This window comes from Pteropus medius, unplaced genomic scaffold (assembly GCF_902729225.1).
Source record: "Pteropus medius unplaced genomic scaffold, Ma_sr-lr_union100, whole genome shotgun sequence".
Classification (NCBI taxonomy): domain Eukaryota; kingdom Metazoa; phylum Chordata; class Mammalia; order Chiroptera; family Pteropodidae; genus Pteropus; species Pteropus medius.
Window position 1 is genome coordinate 6334363 of NW_024354502.1, and position 21082 is coordinate 6355444.

The 21082-nt window shown below is 35.9% G+C and overlaps 1 protein-coding gene across 5 annotated transcripts in view; it reads right to left on the minus strand.

Moving 5' to 3' along the window:
• The window catches only part of COL14A1 (collagen type XIV alpha 1 chain), a 188165-nt gene that overhangs the window by 75878 nt on the left and 91205 nt on the right, over positions 1-21082 (minus strand). For all 5 annotated transcript variants that reach the window (XM_039854043.1, XM_039854044.1, XM_039854041.1 and 2 more), the window contains 9 exons: positions 18347-18463; positions 12658-12804; positions 8892-8948; positions 5679-5818; positions 4416-4539; positions 3634-3777; positions 2644-2808; positions 2024-2062; positions 1723-1861 (listed from right to left, as the gene is read on the minus strand). In XM_039854043.1, the coding sequence (XP_039709977.1) occupies positions 1723-1861; positions 2024-2062; positions 2644-2808; positions 3634-3777; positions 4416-4539; positions 5679-5818; positions 8892-8948; positions 12658-12804; positions 18347-18463 (1072 nt within the window). The remainder of the gene's footprint in view (positions 1-1722; positions 1862-2023; positions 2063-2643; positions 2809-3633; positions 3778-4415; positions 4540-5678; positions 5819-8891; positions 8949-12657; positions 12805-18346; positions 18464-21082) is intronic.

Here is a 21082-nt window from a genome sequence, read left to right on the forward strand (position 1 = left end):
CACAGATCTGCCTTAAATAATTAAGAATATATTACTTCTGCCACTTGGAGTGATGTCTGTAGATAGCTCTCAGATACCAGCTCCCTTCAGGAATTGCCTCAGCTGAAGAAAGAGGCCTCTCCCAAGCTCATTTCAACTTTTTAATGGCATCTCAATGACTGGTCTCTGAGGGGCCACAAGGGCCAGAGCCTTTCGTGCCAATGAAGAGAGCTTCATTTTCAGAACTCCAGTGAGTGATTCCAGCTGAAGTTTTTGCTGAGACTGCTTCACAGCTCAGCTCTCCTTTGCCCTATCCTACTTCCTTCTGTTCCTTTCCACAAGAAAACATCTTCATTAACTTCCCCACACACTAATCTCCCATATGGATCTGCTTCCTGGGGAACTTGATCAGCTGTACCTTCATATCTCTCTAACGGTTAAGTAGATCTATTACATACTTTAAAAATTTCCCCTCAAGAAACTTGTTTATAAATTGGATAGATAAATTTAATACTCTAATATGATTTCCCCCAGTTTTTTATGTACATGAGCACACGAAATCAAAATTTGGACACCGAAGAGGAAAGTGCTAGGGATGTAATATACAACATGGTATCTATGGTAACAACTGCTGTGTGATATATGGGTAAGTTATCAAGAGAGTAGATCCTAAGAGTTCTCATCACAAGGAGGATTTTTTTTTCTTATCTTTTCATTAGAACTATATGAGATTATGGATGTTTACTAAACCCTACTGTGCTAATCATTTTGCTATATATGTAAATCAAACCATTATGTTGTACACCTTAAGGAAGAAAGGAAGATAATTCTCAAGGTATCTACCAAAAAAGTGTTAAATAAGCAAGATTGTGATATATATCCTCAGTCAGTGCTCTGGAGAGATTTAAAAATCATACATTGCAGTACCCAATGGTGAAATAAAGACATTGTCAGATAAACACCACCTCCCACCCAAAAAACTCTGGACACTGAAAATATTTCACATTAAAATACTGAAGACATTTTGAGACAAAAATGAATGTTGATTTGGAATGTAAAGTAGCAGATGACATCTTGAGAGATGACCCCTTAAACCCGGATGTCTCAACCTGTAATCTCAAGTATCTCCTGAGTCTGCAGACTTGCTGCAAATGGCCCCAGGAATCCCTATACATGTCACAGACTGTAAAGTGACTAGATAATGAGACTTTTATATAAACTCAATACTACTCTTTAGCTATACGGAGTTGCTGTTTTGACTTGTCAAAGACAAAAACCATCTAAATCCATGGCACTAGCATGAAATGGTTCATGGTATGAGCTCTGGGGCCTGACTGCCAGGTGCAAATCCCAGCATTGTCACTTACCGAACTATGTGATCTCACTCAAGTCATTTTGCTCCTTTGTGCTTCAGTTTCATGATTTGTAAAATTGAGGTCATAGAGTTGTTTGGAGGTTGGAGTGAGTTAATATATGAAAACATTTACAACAATGCCTGGTACATGAGAGTGCTATGTATCAACTCTCTTTATATGTTTTCTTAGATCAACAGATATTAAAGTTCAACCAGCATTATATGTGAGTCTGATATTTTTAAACAAAGAAATCTAAACATCATCTGCTCTAAATATTATCGAAAATCCTGCCAGAAACTATTTACAGCATATCTCAAGTTGACATCATTTTCACACTGAGCTAGAATAAACAAATGACTGGTTTCAATATCTTGCAATGGAAACATACTTGGTTGGCTGGGAAACCAGGGCGTCTTTGTGAAGTCGGTAACAAGGATACACATTGAAGGTACCAGGCTCCATAGAAACCCCTTCCACCGATGAAAAGTCCTTTTCAACCAAACCAAACATTTCCATCATCTTAAATCCTAAAAAAAAAAAAAAAAAACAGAGACAAAGAAAAAGATTAAACAGGCATTTTAGGATTTTAAATTTCAAGATTAGTCTCTTAAAAATTATAAGAAAAATGCGGATCCCCAATGGGAACTATTTAATATTTTTGTGTTTGAAAAAATTGCAATAAAGCATACCAGCAAGATCAATGCCATCCTTGTGAACCAGTGGGCAGGCTAGAAAACAAAACAAACAATATAAAACCTTAATATAGATATTTTCCAAATGTCTTCTTTCCCTGTCCTGAGAACAGGAAGCTAACATAATCTTTCCGGAAGTCGATTGTGAAGGGAATCCAAACCAGATGTGCCTATAGTTTTCTATGGATTCCAAAAGATTGAAATGCTTTTATTTCCCTTATTAAAACCAAAGGACCACAGCTTTCTTCACCTCTCCTGGGTTCATTAAAATCTATGGTGGCGACTTAAGAGCATATGTTGAGATGAGTCTTACTTCTAGTGTGTTACTCTGATGAACAGTCTTAATACATTTCTAAAAACTATTTGCTACTGCTGTTTAAGCAAGTTGCTTTTAAACACAGACTCTCAACTCATTAGGGAAGGTCTTTATCAACCTAAACTCTAAACCTGGGAGAGGGGAGGTAAATTTCAAATGCCCTGAATCATAATACTTAATGTCTGCAAGCTCTGCAAGATAATACTCTTTCCTGAGATCACGATGGGACTCATTATTTAACTAATATAAAATATTTCAGTCTTTAAGCAACACAAGTAAGTGCACTTTTCAAAGAACTTACTTGCTGATGCGGTTTCACAGACAAAGGTAATCAACTCATCTTCAATTTTCTTAAAGGCATCAAAGTCATCCACAAAGAAGACATGGCGTGCACTGGGCTTGCTGCCAATGCTAACCAACTCGGAATAATCTGCATCAGCCACACCAATTGCAAAAATGCTGTAGCCTGTGGCAGAAAGGAAACAGATTTCTGATGGCCTTAAATTGCACAAGATATAAATAATTCAATATAAGACACAGTCGAATGTTTAAAATATGTTTATGGAGGAGGGCCAGTGGGGGTAGATAATTCATTCTTTGCAGTTCATCAGAATTCTGAATGTTCATACTTTATTATATGATAATTATTCCATCATCCCCTAAAGAAATTTTCCATTTTAAAGAAACTCAAAAAGGCTAATGCCCTAATCAGTGCTTGAGACAAAATGGTTGCCATTTGAGTAACACCTTTATGTCTGCATATTTTAATAAGTATTTTAAAATTTATGGGATAAAGAATAGTAGGAACAGAGAAATTTTATCTCAGTTTTTTGTTCAGATGTAGAAACAGATATTAATAGACTTAGAAGCCTGAGGTGGGTCATGGTTCAATGCTTGGCAAATGGATATTAAACTAATACTTGCCAGGCATATTTTATACAATGTAATCTTCACGACAGTCTTATGAGAATCTCCATTTTACAGATGATGAGGTTAAGGAGTTTCTGTGATCAGAGTCCCTCCCTGGCCCTTTACAATGATCCTTTTCATAGTATTGCATTTAATCGCTGGCATTTCTAACACAGGGCATCCTATACTCAGCAAAAATATTAGAGAAACTCCAGCTAAATAATAGATTTGTAACCTGGAAAGATTTTTAAAATCATGTTGTCCAATTAATATTAAGAAAGATTTAGAAACATTAAAGTCATGCTGATATAGCTTATAAATTTGTATTCAGAAACAAACCATATTATTCGTAGCCACTACTGTCGATCTGTGTACAACTTACCCTCGGATTGCATCTCCTTGGAGATTTTGTTCACATCATCTTGTGATCGTCCATCAGTTATAACCACAATGACCTTTGGGATGCCTCTTCTGGTACCTGACTCTGCATTGAATAAGGTGTCTCGGACATGCTTAATTGCTTTTCCTGAAACAAAGAAAGGCAACAGTTCAATTTTATTTTCTCTCTCTCTCTCCCTTTTTTTTTTTCCCCTGGGGAGGAAAAGTGGGAACAAAGTTCTTAAATCTACAAAAAATCTTTTTAAAAAATCTATATTACTATGCCTCAAAAAAAAAAAAAAGGTAATTTTGGATGGTTGGATTAAAAAGATGTGGTACATATATACAATGGAATACTATTCAGCCATAAAAAATGAAATATTTTTATTTGTAACAACATGGATATTATGCTAAGTGAAATAAGTCAGATGGAGAAAGATAAGAACCATATGATTTCACTCCTATGTGGGAAATCAAACAAAAAGCAACAAACAAACAAACAATCTCACAGATACAGACAACATAATCATGGTTACCAGGGAGGAGTGGGAGTTGGTGGAGGACGAGGAGGGTAAAGGGGGTCAAATGCAAGGTGATGGAAGGAGACTAGACTTTGGGAGTTGAGCACACAGTAGAGTATACAGGTGTCATAAAGTTGTACACATGAAATTTATATAATGTTATTAACCACTATTACCCCCAATAAATGTAATTTTAAAAAGGTCATCTCAATAATTACTAATAATTAGTTACTTTGGGTCTTAACCAGGCTTTTTTTGATCTTACCTGTTTTTGTATTTCCTCCTTTGTATGAAATATGTTTAATTGCATCAAGAAGAGTTTCTTTGGTTTTGTAAGTGTTTAGTTTAAATTCTGTTCTGGGGTCATCAGTGAACTGAACCATTGCAACCTGGAGAAAGAGCGTTGTTTTTTTTTTTTTACACATATGTAGACTTCCACTGGACCAGAGAGCATACACAAGAGCATATCATCTACGATTTTAATTTCTTACTTAGCCCGGTCCACAATTTCCTTGGTTTAAAATTCCACACACCTTACATACCAAATCTGATGACACATTAAATAGCATTTTTTCTCCAAGTGCTTTTCAGAGAGTACTCTACCTTAAAAACCTCTCTAACTCCTGTAGGCCTTTGTCACCTCATTTGACAGGTGGAAGAAAGGCAGCCTAGGCCTTATAATTTGACAAAGGTCAAGATGATCTGGTTTGGCCTACTTCTATCACCTCTTCTCCTGCCCCCCACATGCTCACCCACTAATCCTAGCTACATGTCTTAGCATCTGAAGCCTCAAAACTGGTACTCACTATTTTCTACTCTCAGATCTCTTACAGATCATTCACAGCTCAGTTCAAATGCCACCTCCCCAGAGAAGACTTCACTGACCACACAATTTAAAATACCCACTGCCACACACACAAATTTAAATAACCCTCAGTGAATTTAAATTATATCACTCTGTTTTCGGAGCTTACATTCCTACCTTGTGAATTTATTTATTTGTTTATTTATATCTGTTTCTCATCTTCCTCCTTTTCATGCCTTTAAGAATATGAGTACCATGTAATTAGGGACATTGTCTGTCATATTCATTTTAACAGTACTGTGTCTGGCCATTATAAATCCTCAATAAACATTCGTTGAATAAATGAATGAATTTTAAGTACTACTTGATCTATAGTACTTCGTGGCCATACCGCTCTCTTCTAAGATCTTAATGTCTTTGAGAGCAGGGGAAATATTGGGTGTATCTATAAGGGATATCCTAGTATATATAAAAGGAACATCTGCTGATGTGGCCATTCTAACTGTCTAAGTTTGCCAATAGCTTTTAAGGATTAGAATCTTCTCAAGCTCTATCAGGCATCAGTACGCTGCTTCCAAACACAGACTTGTGTATCCTCTCATTTAGGGTTGAATATGATCATTATTGTTCTTTACCCATATCCCCTGACTAGTAGCCATAATAATACATTAGGATAATTTTTTAATGCATAGAATGAATTAATAATTGATGTGTTAGCCTTACTTGAGTTCCATCTGCACCAATCTTGTTCAGGGCTCCAACAGTGTTATACAGAAAGTCAGTGATTTTGTTGAAATTTTCATCTCCAATACTCCAGGATCCATCCACCATAAACACCAGGTCTGCCTTGGCAGCTCTACATACTGAAGACCAAGAATAAATTTTGAATCAGAGATAAGGGGAAAACATAGTAGATGTTAAACAGACAAAGTAGATGATGATTTTGCTCTGGTAACTCGAGCTCTTTCCCAAAGAAAATGTATAAACCCTTTAAGGTTTATATGCCAAGCTCTTGCCCATTAGCTTCTTGACCATCATTTCTCTTCTATACTTGAGGTTCCTATTCTAATTTCTATGGAACATGTGAAATTAGAAATGGAAAAAAAACCCCAACCTCAGCCCCAAAGGATAGAAGTGAGAGAATAGCAAAAGGTGAACTAAAGTGATTTAAGACAGAAGAATCAGCAACTCTTTAGTACCTACTGATTTAGAAGGAAGCTCAAGTGGTCATTCTGCGTACTCTGTCTCCTGCTTATTGAGTAACTTAAGAGGGATTCAACCTTAGGCATGTGACTCAATGGAAGCAGATTAATCTACAACTTGATATGCATTCTGGCTGAGGCCGTAAATAAACGTCAATTCCGGCCTTGTTCAAAAATTCTGTCTAGGCCCTTCTGCCATTGTTATGTGTCAAAAAATGTACACCAATGCCAGCCCAGGACAACTATTATCAGTAGGTATTATGCCAACAAACACCTACTCCACTGAAATCATTTTTTAATTGTCATTGTTTTGGTATCATGTGTGGTTTCAAATTATCTATGTCTCTTTTCTCCTTCATTAGTGCAGATCACTGTGCTGGACTCTGTTTTATAACAAAACAAACAATTTACTCTTCAATAATCTGAATCTTCAAATCTTAGGCCAGTTACATAAAATATTCTTTGAGATAATGTGCCTTTTTCCTTTCTTTAGGAAAAAAATAACTCATTTGGTTTTTATTTTATTAAATGCAACTTTATCCCATTAAAGCTATTTATAATGTAAAATAAACCATCTCTAAGTGAGGTAATACTCCAAGAACAATAAGAATCTGGTGAGGTTGTTCTCATGAGTTCCATGATTTATAAAATTTTGGAAATTTATGGTTTTAATTTAAAGCTGAAAGGAATCACAAGATCTGTTAATTATAAGCTTATAGAAGAAAACTTGGTCCTCTATTTCCAAGGAAAGATAAAATCTAGACTAGGTTTCACCTTTGAAATGAAAGCATGATCATTTGAATATATTCTCAAAATGAAATATTAATAAATCAAAGAAAAACAAGAAAATACACCAAAATGCATGAAGAAATTACCTCTGGGAAATGAAATTATGTTTTTAATTTTCTTCTGTGTACTCTTTTCTACTTCTTAAGGTTTGTTTAATAAATATTCAGCATGATTTTAATAAAAATTTACGGTCTTTTTAATTAAACACACACAGGACAAACAGAGCCTAAAATGAATAAAAGCATTCAAGCTACAAAAGTCCCACCATTTAAAACCATCCAATGAAAATTTCAGGACCAATGTTTCTGCTTTCTCAATCTTTACTCTCACAAACCCTTTCAAATTGTATGTCTTCCATGAGCATTCATGAATGTTTACTGAATGATAGCCATGCTCGGCTCTAAATAAAAATACTCTGACCTCAAAGAGTTCTGCAATATCTGGATCAGAAATGTCTAATTAGTAAACTCATCAATCGGGATGTACAATTTTTCTGTTACCCAACAGTCTGGCACATGATGCCTCCAAGTAGGTCAATCATAGAAGACTTTACATGGTATGCTAGGAAGGATGCTGACCTTAATCAGAGTTTCTCATTGTCTCTTTGTTTCCTCAACCCTTACACTCTCCAGCATTGACCCCACTGACTTGAAGCTCCTGTAAGATGGGAACAACTTGTTTTTCTTTGCATCTCTGATATGTAATAGGAACTTTAAAATGCGTGGTGAATGGAAGCACTCTTCCGAAACAACCTTGCAACTACATGTTCCACCTTTATATTCTCCTCCCTCAATCCATCCTTCCTCTCCATTCCACCAAGGTTATCTTTCTCAAAGACAGACTCCCTCAGGTAAGCCTCCCTTCATGAACCTTGTCATGGCATACCATTTCCTACAGGATAAAGCCCAGACTCCCTACTCTGGCTCACAAACCACCTCATAACTCTATCTTCACCTTCTCCACGTGCCATACTAGCACTTATGGCTCCCCAAACATATCATGTGTTTAGAACATCCCGTGACTTTGAGTGCTATTTTCCTCATTATTTATCTCTAAAACTTATTCTTCAAAATGCAGATCAAATTTCCTTTCCTCCTTTATAAATAATTAACCTACAGCTGCATTAACTGTTCTAATTTCTGAACTTCCACAGTATAATCTTCATTTTCTAACTCATATGCTCGACTGGTACTTATCTAGGCAAACACCTATTCTCTGTAACAGTGAGAATGAGTGAAGAGCATATTGTATCTTAAGTGCTTGACATATGAGCTTTGAGAATGAATAGTAGGTTTAATAAATGTTCATTAATGGAATAAAAATAATTAACAATCACTACTGTGTTTAAAAGTTTTTTAGAAAGTTACCTTAACAGTTCAGGGAAGAGGTGATGAAGAACTCTTGTGATGAAGATAGAAAGAAACAACTAGGAGAGGCATTTCAGAAATAAGCTGGGAAAATATTACCCCGTCTATAGAATTATAAACTAGATTCTCACTCACAAATTATGTAACTATTCCTTCTTAGCGAACATTTACTACTCTGATATTTTCAATGAAATAAATATGAAGTAATTCTGTTAGAAAATCTACCCTCTTGTACAGAATCTATAATTAAATGAACATTTTTTCTTTTTAAAAATTCAATATATTTGATATATAACATTGTATAAATTTAAGGTGCACAATATGTTAATTTGATACATTTATGTATGGGATGCCACTATAGCAATATTTAGTACCTCTATCACACTATATAATTAGAGTACAAAACTGTTGTAAATATTCATTATATTGTGCATTAGATCCTTATGTCTTATTTACTACTGGTTGCAAGTTTGTATCATATCAGGGCTCAAAAAGCATCTTTTGTTAATATCTTGGCTTTTAAATGAACAAACAAATAAAAGCCACAAAATCGCATCATCATTGTATTATTCTTTTACCTTCTTTTGCTGGTGGAATAGTCGGAGGAAAAGTAGGTGGTTGAGTAGGAGGTGCTTCTGTAAAGGAGAGGGAGAAAGAATATCAATTAGCCATCTCATCTGTGGTGAAGAGAGGGAGATCATGGAGTAGTAATTCTTCAGAGGAGTCCATGATTGGAACAGTTCTCTTCTTTGAGAATTAGTGAATTTAGAGACTACTATGAATCAGCCTCAGCCTGTGAAAACTGACTCTATCTATCCCCTCTACCTCAGGCTGAAGACTTGAAATGCCATTTTGCCTCAATTCGGTTAACCCAGCTGAAGTCAGTATAATCAAACTGTCAACTACAGAGTGGTTCTAACACTGATTTAGGGCACGAATCCTGCCAATGTGTTTCAGATTAGTCTCTGGCTAGTTTCACACATATAATAAACTTCATCTCCATTCTGCCTAAGCAAGGATTGGCATTTTTCCCCTTTCACCCTGCATCCCCAGGATGTGGTCCCCAGTGGACTCTGATTCACTCTCTATTCTGCTCAGACTGTATCTGGACAACTTTTAATTCTGAAAATTAAATGGACGGACCCCCAGAGGCTACAGTGTGTCCACATCAGTTCAACCCTGATGATGACGGATGAGCAGTCCATGGAATAGTGGAAGTGTGCTTTGGTTAAAGGACCTGGGGATATTTAATCAGAGCTCTAACTATCATACCAGTTCATGTGGCAAATCACCAGGAAGTTATGGCATCATTAGATAAACAGCCTAAACATTATTTTTACGTATTCTTTTCTATTCTTACTTGACAGTAAAAAATTTTTAAAAACTTAAAAAAATTCTTTACATTATCCCAGTTCGATATGTGGTAAACCTCTTGATTAATCATAGCTGATCACAGAGGGGGGCGGTCAGCCTCTGGAGGCAGTAAGCAAGCACCAAATAGCTGGAAGGGTCTGAGCTCAGACAGACTGATTATTTGCTGGGGATGCTGTAAAGGGAATTCCTTCACTGGCAGGAAGGCTGGAAGAGATGAATTTTAAAGTCTCTTCCAATTCTAAGAGCCAATAAAATAAAATTGAGCAAAAGGATTCGACATTTCAAAGAATGAGGTAACTGTACACTACTGATAATGGAAAAATGTTAGAGATTAATTATTATGTGAAATGAAGCAAGTCACAGAAACTATGGTATGATTCTACTTGTGAAACATAAAGAACAAAAAATATCCTATCTGTCCGACATGTATCAGGTAGAATTTCTTAAAGGGGGCTAAGCTGACACAAATAAGTATTTCTGGAAAGAAGACTGGATAAAGAGGGAGGCTGACAATGCATTTATATCCTCTGTTGCATTACTATGAACGCATATCACTTTTACCTTTTACAGGCAAGTTTTGAAGCTAAAATGTTTCAAAAATTTAAAAAATGAGGAATCTTAATACTAACAATGAGAAATCTCAATGCAAAACTTTTTTTAAAGCACCACAAAAGGCGTCTAGAGCCAGATTTATTTATCTTGAAATTTGTGGAAGCGAGGTTTGTGTAACTTTTTAAATGTGCAATAATGAGGCATATCCGAAGTTCAGTCAATAAATCAAGAGCCAAATCAATGAGAGGCTATGGTAGACAAATCAGTATGTTTGGGCAGCACATCGGTCAAAGAATCCCTTGGGTGAGAAGAACAATTAACTGGTGACACATGTTTATATTCTCTATGTGGCATACAGATGGTCCCTGTCTTCAAGTACGTGAGGGTCTGTCACGCAGAAGAAGGAGCAGTCCCGATCTGTACTGCTTCAGAAGGTTGAACCAGAGCCAGTGGGTAGAAGCTGCAAAAAGGCAGATGTCCCCAACATAAGGAAAGCATTTACATTAAACAGCATTATCCAAATTAACCCCGGGTTGGTAGTTAACAGTGGTAGGGTTAAGGTTAGAGAAAGGGAAAGAGAACAGGGGTCTCAAACTCAAATGCTTTCGGAAGTCAGGCAAGTAATGAATATGAGCAAAGAACTAGCCTAAACATTAAGCAGGAGCTAACTTGAGAGCACAGACACTATCTAAAAGAAACAGCAGTTGCTTGGTTCCAGCAGATTGGCACCATGGGGATATGTGTTGTCAGAGCTTTTGAATTTTCAAAATACTTTAAAACTATATAAAACTGTGTGTGTGTGTGTGTGTGTGTGTGTGTGTGGTGGTGTGTGTATCCCAGAGAAAACATATCTGACCCCATGGCCATCACTTTGTAACTTCCAAGTGTTGACAAAAAGCACTTGTTCAATAAGATACAACCTGAAAAGCTGTTCAACAGATTGTTTTTCACTGGATCTTTACCACCACCACTAGTGCCAAGAGATTAGGTATTTAATTTTACTGATAAGCAAAAGTAAGCTCAGAAATGTTGAATCGCCCAAGGCCATGATTCTGGAAAGGGCCCCAACTGAGCCTATTTGACTCTAAATCTTGTGTACTACCAGGCTTCTAATAACTCTAAAATTATGTGATCCTCTATCCATAAAACAGAATTCTAATAGGCAATAAAAGAAACAAACTAAAACATGAATAAACCTCAAAAACATATGTTAAATGAAAGATGCCAGATGCAAAAGATTACACATTATATATTTTCATTTCCATGAAATGTCCAGAAAAGGCAAACGCATAAAAAAAGAAAAAAGAAAGTAAATTGCCTGGGGCTGAAGATAGGACAAGTGGTTGACTGTGAATGGACACAAAAGATCTCTTTGGGTCCATGAAAATATTCTAAAATTGGATTATAGTGATGGCTATATAACTCAGTACTAAAAAGTATTGAATTAAACACTTAAAATGTGTGAATTTTATGGTATGTAATTATATCTCAAAAATACGTGTGTAATATAAAATGTTGACTATTTCAGTGTTATGAAATAAAGTATATCAGAAAAAAATTTAGTGATTCAATTTACTAGATCTTGACTTTCTATTTTTGAAAGTCACACATTGATGATGATTTCTTTCTGTATGTCCCAGATCCATCGAAAGACCCATATATAAGCAGTAAAACTTTCTAAATGTCAGCTAAATGATAGAGGGGCTTCCAAGAAAGCCCACTGCCCACTACCTAGTCAGACACAAATCCTCAGGGATTTCGAGTTCAAGATTCTGAGGTAAGCACACAAATGTCCCCCAGAATTCATTACGATTCAAACCATTTTAATGTTTGTGGCCTCTAGGTCAGGAATCCTTAATTAAACGCCATTCCAAGAAGCTGACACCCTCCTTGCTCTTTAGAACATGTCAAAAGTGCTTTGTTTTAATTTTATACTTTGCCTTCCCCTTCAGTGCATCAGATCTGCAGCCAACTTGGAAAAAACGCAAAAGCTTCTTAAGTAGGCAATAACTCTAGGGTCAGCCAGTTGGAACATGTTGGCTCCATGCCCACCTGCATGGCTGTGGTAAAATGCCATTATTTTAATGTCAGGACCCGGTCCTTAAGCTTCATTTCACACTCCACATACCGCAAATGTTCCTTATGGATACAGATCACAATATAGGTCATTGTTTCAAGCACTTTGCCATCATACTGCCTTGTGAAGCTTATGGGGGATGGGAAAAAACATACAGACGACATCACTGGGCCATATGCAATAAATTCTGGGACTGGATAAGAGGAACAAAACTTATATTACAGATCTTCCCAGGCAGCAATAGCTAATATTTTTCTAAATGGAATAAGGTTTTCAAACCAAAACAGGATGCCTAACAACTGTTCTGGAGATAGGATCAGGCGAGAAGACGCTTGACTTACGTGTTTTTTCCATTATGCTGACACCGGGTCCCTCGATCTCTTGAACCTTTGTATAAACACTGATTTTATATTGTGAATCAGGCCGAAGTCCATAAAAGCAATGCCTGCTTGTCCCTCCACCCACAGTAGATTCTTGCTTTTGTGTATCTATAACGAAAACACAATAAAATACACATGTAAGAAATTTTTTTTTAAAAAAACAGTCATCTGTAGATGATTTGTTTCTAAAATGCTTAATATTCATGGCTTAATCAGAAAATTCCAGAATGAATTATACTAGCTTGAGGTATTATATCACATAATTGGTTAAAAGGGAGAATCACTGCTACCATGAAAAAACAATTATGCAAATTTCCCTCTAGATTGATCTTCATCTGACTCACAAGTTGCACCCATCTCGTCAAAGCCTTATATAGCTTTATTTCTAGAAATTTAAAAACCAGTGTTAAAAGCAAAACAGAAACAAACTCCTGGATACAGAGAACATTTTGATGGCTGCCAGATGGAATTGGGGTTGGAGGGATGCGTGAAAAAGGGGAAGGGATTGGGAAGTACAGATTGGCAGTTATAAAATAGTCATGGGGATGTAGAGTACAGCATAGGGAATATAGTCAATAACATTGTAATTAAAAAATTAAAAAATCATTTAAGAAAATAAAATAAAAATGGTAAAACTTAAAAAACTGTATTGATTAAATACATTACATATATTATTTAGTTGTTAAAAAGAACTTTAAAATGTTATTTGTAGTTTATTAAATATAAACAATATATAAAAAACATAAAAACAGACCAGATGCTTTTTTTAAGTTAATGTTAAATGCTAATTTTTGCCTGTTTTGAAAGTATAATACCTATTAAATTTCAATCTATATTTTAAATTTAGGAATAAAACATATATATTACAGTATACATATGTCAGAAGAAACATGACACGCCATTTAAATTTTTGTCTATGGACAAATCCTGATTTTTAAAAACATAAATAAATTAAAACCATCTGTTCAGTGGAATTTAAAATTTACTGTTATAATTGTGAATATCAAAGAGTTTTAAAAGTGAACATTATAATATAATTGTTGGTAATATATTTGTTCAGAATGAATAAAGGTATACGTCATTAATTTCTTTATCATATATTTTGCAAAATGATGAAATGAAAATATTGTTAAGGTGTTTGTGAGCTTATATATGCTGTGAAAGGAGTTAATTCTAAGAAAAATGTAAGTAACCCTGCTCTCTGCTTTGCTGATGTCCAAGGTCAGTCTGGCTCAGATCCCACAGTAGATATTTCTGTCTCTTAACCCTTAACCACAACTTTGGAGCCTCTTGCAAGCTCCTGCAAACTACCTATAATACAAACATTTCCTAAATCCTACGCATAAATAATCACATTTATCTATCTCCATAAAAGTTTCCAGGGACTCTCCTGGAATTGAGTCTGCAAATGCTTTTCTGTCATCTCCTCTATGTCTTGTGGATACCCATGTACTTTATAGATGGCTTTTACTGCCTAAAAAAATCTACATATATTTGGAAAACTGGAATAGTCACTGTAAAATTAATGGGGAACAGTATGGTTTGATTCTCAATACTATGGAGAGGGGTTACATGAATGGGGTGTATCCATGTTGCTTTTGGCATGTGTAATACAGGTCTAAAAACATTTACACTGATCAAATAATGACTGATTTCCTCAACTGCTTAAGCCAAAAGCAGGGAATCAATTTCTTTGTAACACTTGAAAAAATTCTATCTTCGTGCATTCATTCTTATGAAGCAAAACTATACGGTATCTGAGTTATTGTCATGCTGATAATGATGCTACCAACTTGACTCACCAAAATACCCTGGGTAGTTACTGAATCCACAAGCAAAGAATCCTAGGATCCAGGATACTCTGCTGAGATTTTACGGTATAAATCCTTCCATCCCCCATGCCTCTCAAATACTCAATGATAATGTCGCTGCTTCAAAAAGTTTACTCCTGAGACTAGGTTTGGTTTCATGTGATCTTTGGGGGTACAGGGTGGGGGCGGGTAGGATCTGGTGTTGGTAAAGTAGGCCCTCCGCTATACTGCAATCCTTTCTCTGTGTTAATGGCTAATACTGCAAAATTGACATTTCAGCACCTAAAGATGGAGGACAAGTTGGTCATCCTTTGAAACTTTTTAAAAGCAGTCTAGAAAGAAATTTACCAAGGTATGGAGATGAGGGAGGGAATACAGTATTTTGGCCTATGTGGCGTATAAATACATGAATTTGAAGGGAAATGCCATATTCAATCTCGGGTGCCAAGTCAACTCAAAACAGCTGGAGAGAGACACAGAACTGCAGAGCATGCACAGAACTAAGGGAGGCTCTCATGGGGTTCTGAGTTACCCAAAAACAACCAAAAGTCTCTGACTTTGGTTTATCCTGCTATTAACCAAAAGCCTACAATTTAATTTTGGCAAATAGATGACTGACTCAAAGTCAGATTTTATTTCAGTCTCTCCTGAGAGGACTTTATCCTTCTGGTAAACTTTTTTTTTTTTTTTTGGTCTTGGCTATGAAAAATGTCATAATATTCATAATATTTACATGGATAGAGGACATCTGTTATTTTTGCCTATCTTGCATCTAAGCTCTTTTTCTTTGAATCTGTTCTCCTCTACTCTTGGTCTTTATGATTTAGGAAGGACTGAATAACAACCCTCTTTCCTTTTCAACAAAAAGGGATGGGAAGCAACCAGGTCTGACCAGTTTATTTCATACCCTTGAACTCAAGGACAGATTTAGGGGCATCTGACACAAACTGAGCCACTATGATTCTGTTCCTGGACTTCCATTCGAATTATTGAGAAAGAGAAGCTCTCTTTTCACAAAGACTGTTAAGCTGGAAGCTGGGAGAATGTAATTCTGGGTCTGACTGGGGCCAACCCATAGAATCTGGCTGAGGATGAAAGCCGAGCAGAGCACGAAGGATGAAGCGAGACTTAATCTCAATGACACTGAACACCTAGATCCCGATGTGCCGAGTCCAGGTACTTTTTAACTTCTCAGTATATTAGCCAATAAATTGACTCTTTTGCTTAAGTTCTTTTTATTTTCATTTTTTTTTTGCCATTTATAAACAAACAAACAAATGTAAATAACACAGCCTAGCTACTTTATTCACAAAAACCTTGGAAATTTGTAGGTATTACATCAGGTAAAAGCCTCAAAAGGAGTAATTTTAGAGAAACTTAAGTCCAGAGAAGAAAGGTAACTAGCAATTGTGGTTAGAACAGAGGTCTCTTCACTGACTACATCTCAGAATACAAGTGACATGACCAGACCATGGGGAGTATACTTTTTAAAAATCTGGAAAAAATTACTTGTCAAGAGTAAGAATTTGTCAGAGGTATTCAGAAATAAGTCACCCTGGGAGAAAGCTCTCCTCTGTCACAAGGAGGAATTAGGTCTCACTTCTCTCTAGGATTTCCTCTGGTGTGCAAGGACTAAACTTTCTCCAGAGGCAACTTATATAGCTAATGGCAGATATTACAGAGCTAAAACCACTGGGGCTCTGGAACCCATCTGCTCATAAAAGAATGAACATCTGACCGCAGGTCCTTTGAAGACCGTGGTTAGGATGATGATTACATTTCTCTGTAATATAAACAAACTCAACCTAATCCAAGCTCACAGATATAGAGAACAGATTAGTGGTTGTCAGATGGGGTGGGAGTGGGGAGATGTAGGGGTAAGAAAAATGGTTGAAGGAAGTAAAAGGGTCAAAAAGAAAGAAACTCAGTCTAATTCTTCCCCACTCCAAGTAGAAAAACTATTCCTTGACCCGAACTGTGTAAGTTAAAATATTTAAACATATTCCCTACTACGATTCCTACTCACTCCCACCCTTTTCGAAGCTTTCAATTGGAATCTGTTGCTGTCCAGTTGATTAATAATATTCAGTTAACAACTATGTAAATGAGATGTAGGCTAATTGGGCTCCTAAATGTCTCAGCTATAAATGTTGGTGGAAAATAAACTGAACAACACTTTGTTCACTCTTGTTTAATTGAAACTACTGAGGATCTGTTAAAGAGGTTTTGGGAAGCCTGAAAATAATACTGAAGGAATACAAGTTAACTTGAAGATAAGAAGGAAGTGTGGACTCATGTTTTTTGCTAGCAAAATCTTGGCTTCGGAAAGAGCTTATTGAGGTTTTAGATAACCAGGTCAATGCTATCAGTCACATAAATCATATCTTCTCAGAATCCCGATGTTATTTTGCAAATATGCTAAACTAAAAGTTTAAAAAATACTTATGGATTTCACCAATTCCACCGATAAGCCAGTTTTGAAAGAATTTTATGTCAACTTACATAATTAAAATTTTTATGAAAGACAATGACTATCCACAGGACATATCCCTTCATGTCAACATCTTAGACATTATAAAAAGATGAAAGTGTTGGGGGGTCATTTGGGAGTGTGATTTTTATACTTAGTATTTTTTTAAAGCTTAGGAAATACCATTAAATGTCAACTCTTTCATATTAAACTGACTTAGCTAGTCTTTTAAAGATATATAAAACATAACTCCTCAAGATTTTATAATTATTTCTTAAATAGTTGCAGATCTTTCATCTACTTCTGCTTAAGCATCTCATAAATCATATTAAATACAACCAAAAAATCTGTGGGACTTGTCCTGACTTTCTCTTTCTCAATGTTCATTCCAAGTTAAAGCCACTCCCGTATGTTTAGCCAATGTCAGGCTAAAAGGACTCCTATGAGATCACACACAGGGAATCAAGGAATTAGTGGCTGAGCATGTCTATTGAGACAATGCTTTGGTTGGGGTGGGCACAACCTCTTCTGGTGTCACTCATATTCTATTGTCATATTCTCAGCTTATTTCCAAATGCTCTCAGCACTCTACTAAACTGTGCTTTCCACCTTCTGGATTGGATCGAAACTGTGGTTTTAAATGTAGTTATAGCCAGGACTATAAGCTACTAAACCCAGTCCTATCCAGGCCCCGCCCTCATCAAATTAACTCTTTCTGTTTTTTTTAATGAGGAAACTATGATCATTTGTCCAAAAAGAAAAAAATATTTTAACAATTTCATTAGCAAGTTTGAAAGATTAAAAAATTCATTTGAGATTCTCTGGTGTCTCCTATGACATAACAAGATGTACCTTTTCTACTGATATTACAAATCCTATTAATTTTCATTATTTGACCTCATCTTCTGAATATTATCCATGCTGATAATATGAAAAGAGGATTAAGAGTTCCTAGAAACTCACTTTTTGGGAATCAGCTTTTTTTTGTTGTCATTCTTGATATTTTAATAAAAATAAGCCAACATTTTTAGTGTTTCAACTTTGAAACAAAGTCCCAAGTTGTAGATGCACTTGAGAACTGTAATGTTGAAGAACCGGCCCTGGGTGGCATAGGTATATTATACCATCTCCTGGATGAGAGAGTGCTCTTCACCAATTATCCCCAAAAGTAAAAAGAATCACTAAGAAAAACATTAACATCAAACCTAGACCCCCACAAAGCAAATACCAAAATAAGCATGCCATCGCAATAAGGCCTCCTCAACGAGAGGGCTCTTGTCTAATGTTATGTGGATGTTTTCCACAATGATTTGCACAGAACCAAGTACACTAGGGCTTGACAAAAACAGACATGAATAATTGCACCTACCCTGGACGGATTCTATAACTATCCTGTAGGCAGTGGCGTGATGGTGAACTTGCCACTGAGCACACAAGCTGGTCATTTGAGTCTGGTCTGCTCGAAGATTGGTCACACCCAAAAACACTATAAGGAAATAAAAACATACTATGTCACATTGCAGATAATACCACGAATGTTCCCAAGTCTGAAATTAACTTTAACATGGTAAAATTCAAATTCAAGGTTCCTTAATGAGAAGTGGACTATCAACTTATAATAAATTATTGCACAAAAGATAATTATTTTATGACATGAAAAAGCAGTTGCAAAACATTATGTATTATACATTCTGCCTTATATTTGTAAACAAAAAAATACATATTCAGAAGAAAAAGACTAGATGCAATGAATGGTGAAATTCTGGGTGACTTTCAATCTTCTCTATTTGTGTTTTCTAAATATTCAAAAATTACTATATATCTTAATAAAAAATTGAATACAATACGTACTTATCAACCACTGAAAGATAGTGATGGCTTAAATAAAAGGTAAGAACAAAGTAGGCAAAATATAAGTCTTACTCAAACAGGAGCAGTTTCACAAGGACTGGCCTTCAAAACATGATTGAATGAGAATTAACAAATTTTTGAAAAGTTAAAAATAAAAGATTTAATGCAGATAACAAAAAATTATTTAAAAATACCTAGATTTCTATTAATTTTAGAATGCTGTAATATTCAAAAATGATTCACCAAAAGGTTTTTTTGTAAAGCAGTAAAAATATTGTTTCTCCAAGGCTACATATGATGTTTCTCATTTAGAACAAGCAGAAAGCAGAAAATTAATAATATTTACTTTTTCTTATGACCTCTGACTCTCTTGCCTATATCATTTTCTTTTACATCTCCCTTTCTTACAGCTACCTCATTAAATAAAAATAATAACCTAAAATTATTGTTCAAGATGGTAAAAATAATCTTGTCTAATCACAACTTATACATTCACATCGTTCTTTTCTGTTAGATGAGAGAAGGAAGACCTTTTATCCTAAGGCCAAGTAAACAACCCCTCTCCCCATCAAAAAAAGGAAATCAATAATGATTTATATAAGACTAAATTTAAAAAACATCTTAATTTATTTGCAATTGCATGGAGTTTTATTTTGCTTGGGAGAAAGAAAGAAAACAAATAATAAGCCAATCTAATGTTTACTTTAAGGACAGAATATATAACAAGTTAATACTCTAAATCTTTTAACATTATTTAGAATACTATGTTTATTAAAGGACAGAAGAGGATGGAACAGAAGGAAGAGGTAGAGAAAGGTGGATAGAAGGAGACAAGAAAGAATAAGAGAGACCAAATCATAGAGACAGAAAAAAGTGGTGCAGACAGAAAGAGTAATTGAGAGAGGAAAACCAAGATAAACTAGAGGAGAGAGGATATAGAGAGTGGGGAAACGCACAGGGGATTCTAGGGTGTTCCTAAGGAAGGACTGTGGGATTGCTACAGTACAGGGGTCCCGCACCCCTGGACAGTGGACCAGTAGGGGTCCATGCCTGTTAGGAACCGAGCTGCATGGCAGGAGGTGAGCGGCGGGCAAGCGAAGCTTCGTCTATATTTTCAGCCGCTGCCCAGCACTAGCGTCACCGCCTCAGCTCCACCTCAGATCATCAGGCATCATATTCTCATAGGAGCGCTGGTCCCTGGTGCCAAAAGAGGCTGGGGACCGCTGCTACTATAGCACAACAGAGGGAAACTACTGGGCGGTTATGGGAGTGCCCAGGAGAGTATCATTGCAACAGCCAGGAATGAGATCAGAACCACAGGCCACAGCCACAGGTCTATTGAAGTCATGAACTATTTCTTTTGAGATTAAATTGATTCTGTACCCAGATTTTAAGACTTCAAGATATTTCATTAAAGAAAACTTAGAAAGCCTCCCTAATAAAAGGTTGGCTCTATATAAAATGTAGGTGGCCAAATATAGGCAACTTGGGGTCTGCTTTAATATATATCTATATATATATATATCTCCCATTCTTACATAATTGCATCTATAAGATTCTTTGATTAGGGATGAGAGTAAGATATGGGCCAAGGGCATAAAGCACAATTATTACAATAATAGTGGTTTTGTTGAGCGCTTGCCATCTGATAGGCACTTTTTACACATCATTTAATCCTCACAATTGCTCTATATATGGTTATTATTATCTTCATTTTAGCATGGAGAAAGCTTGGGCTCGGAGAAGTTAAGTAATTTGCTTGGGGCCATAACTAATATGTAGCAGATTTAAGGCTTTTACTTTTGATGATACCATGACTATCGTTCTCAGGTATGGGGCATGTACTGTTGAAAGGATGATTTTCAGGGCATGTACTGTTGATAGGGCTCAGGATGATTTTCATGGGCACAAAGCCAAACCATTTTTATGTTCATCATTTCTGAATTACCTTTAATGTGTATTAAAAATGCTGGTTCTCTGTTTAGAGTAATTACGTGGATTTTAGAAAGTACTTAAGTAAAAAAAAACCCTGTAGATTGGTTTAAAGAAATATTAAGCAGATGGTACGGAAGTATAACAAACATAAAGAATATGGAATATACATGCTGGATTTTGGAAAACACTATATTATGCCGTGGGTGTCTGGGAGTCAGATATGCCAATGAGAAATCCCAGATGGTGTGTGGACAGCGCGGAAACCCTTAAAAGATAGAGAAGGAAGTCCTCAGAGTGGTGTATGTATCTTTTAGGGTGG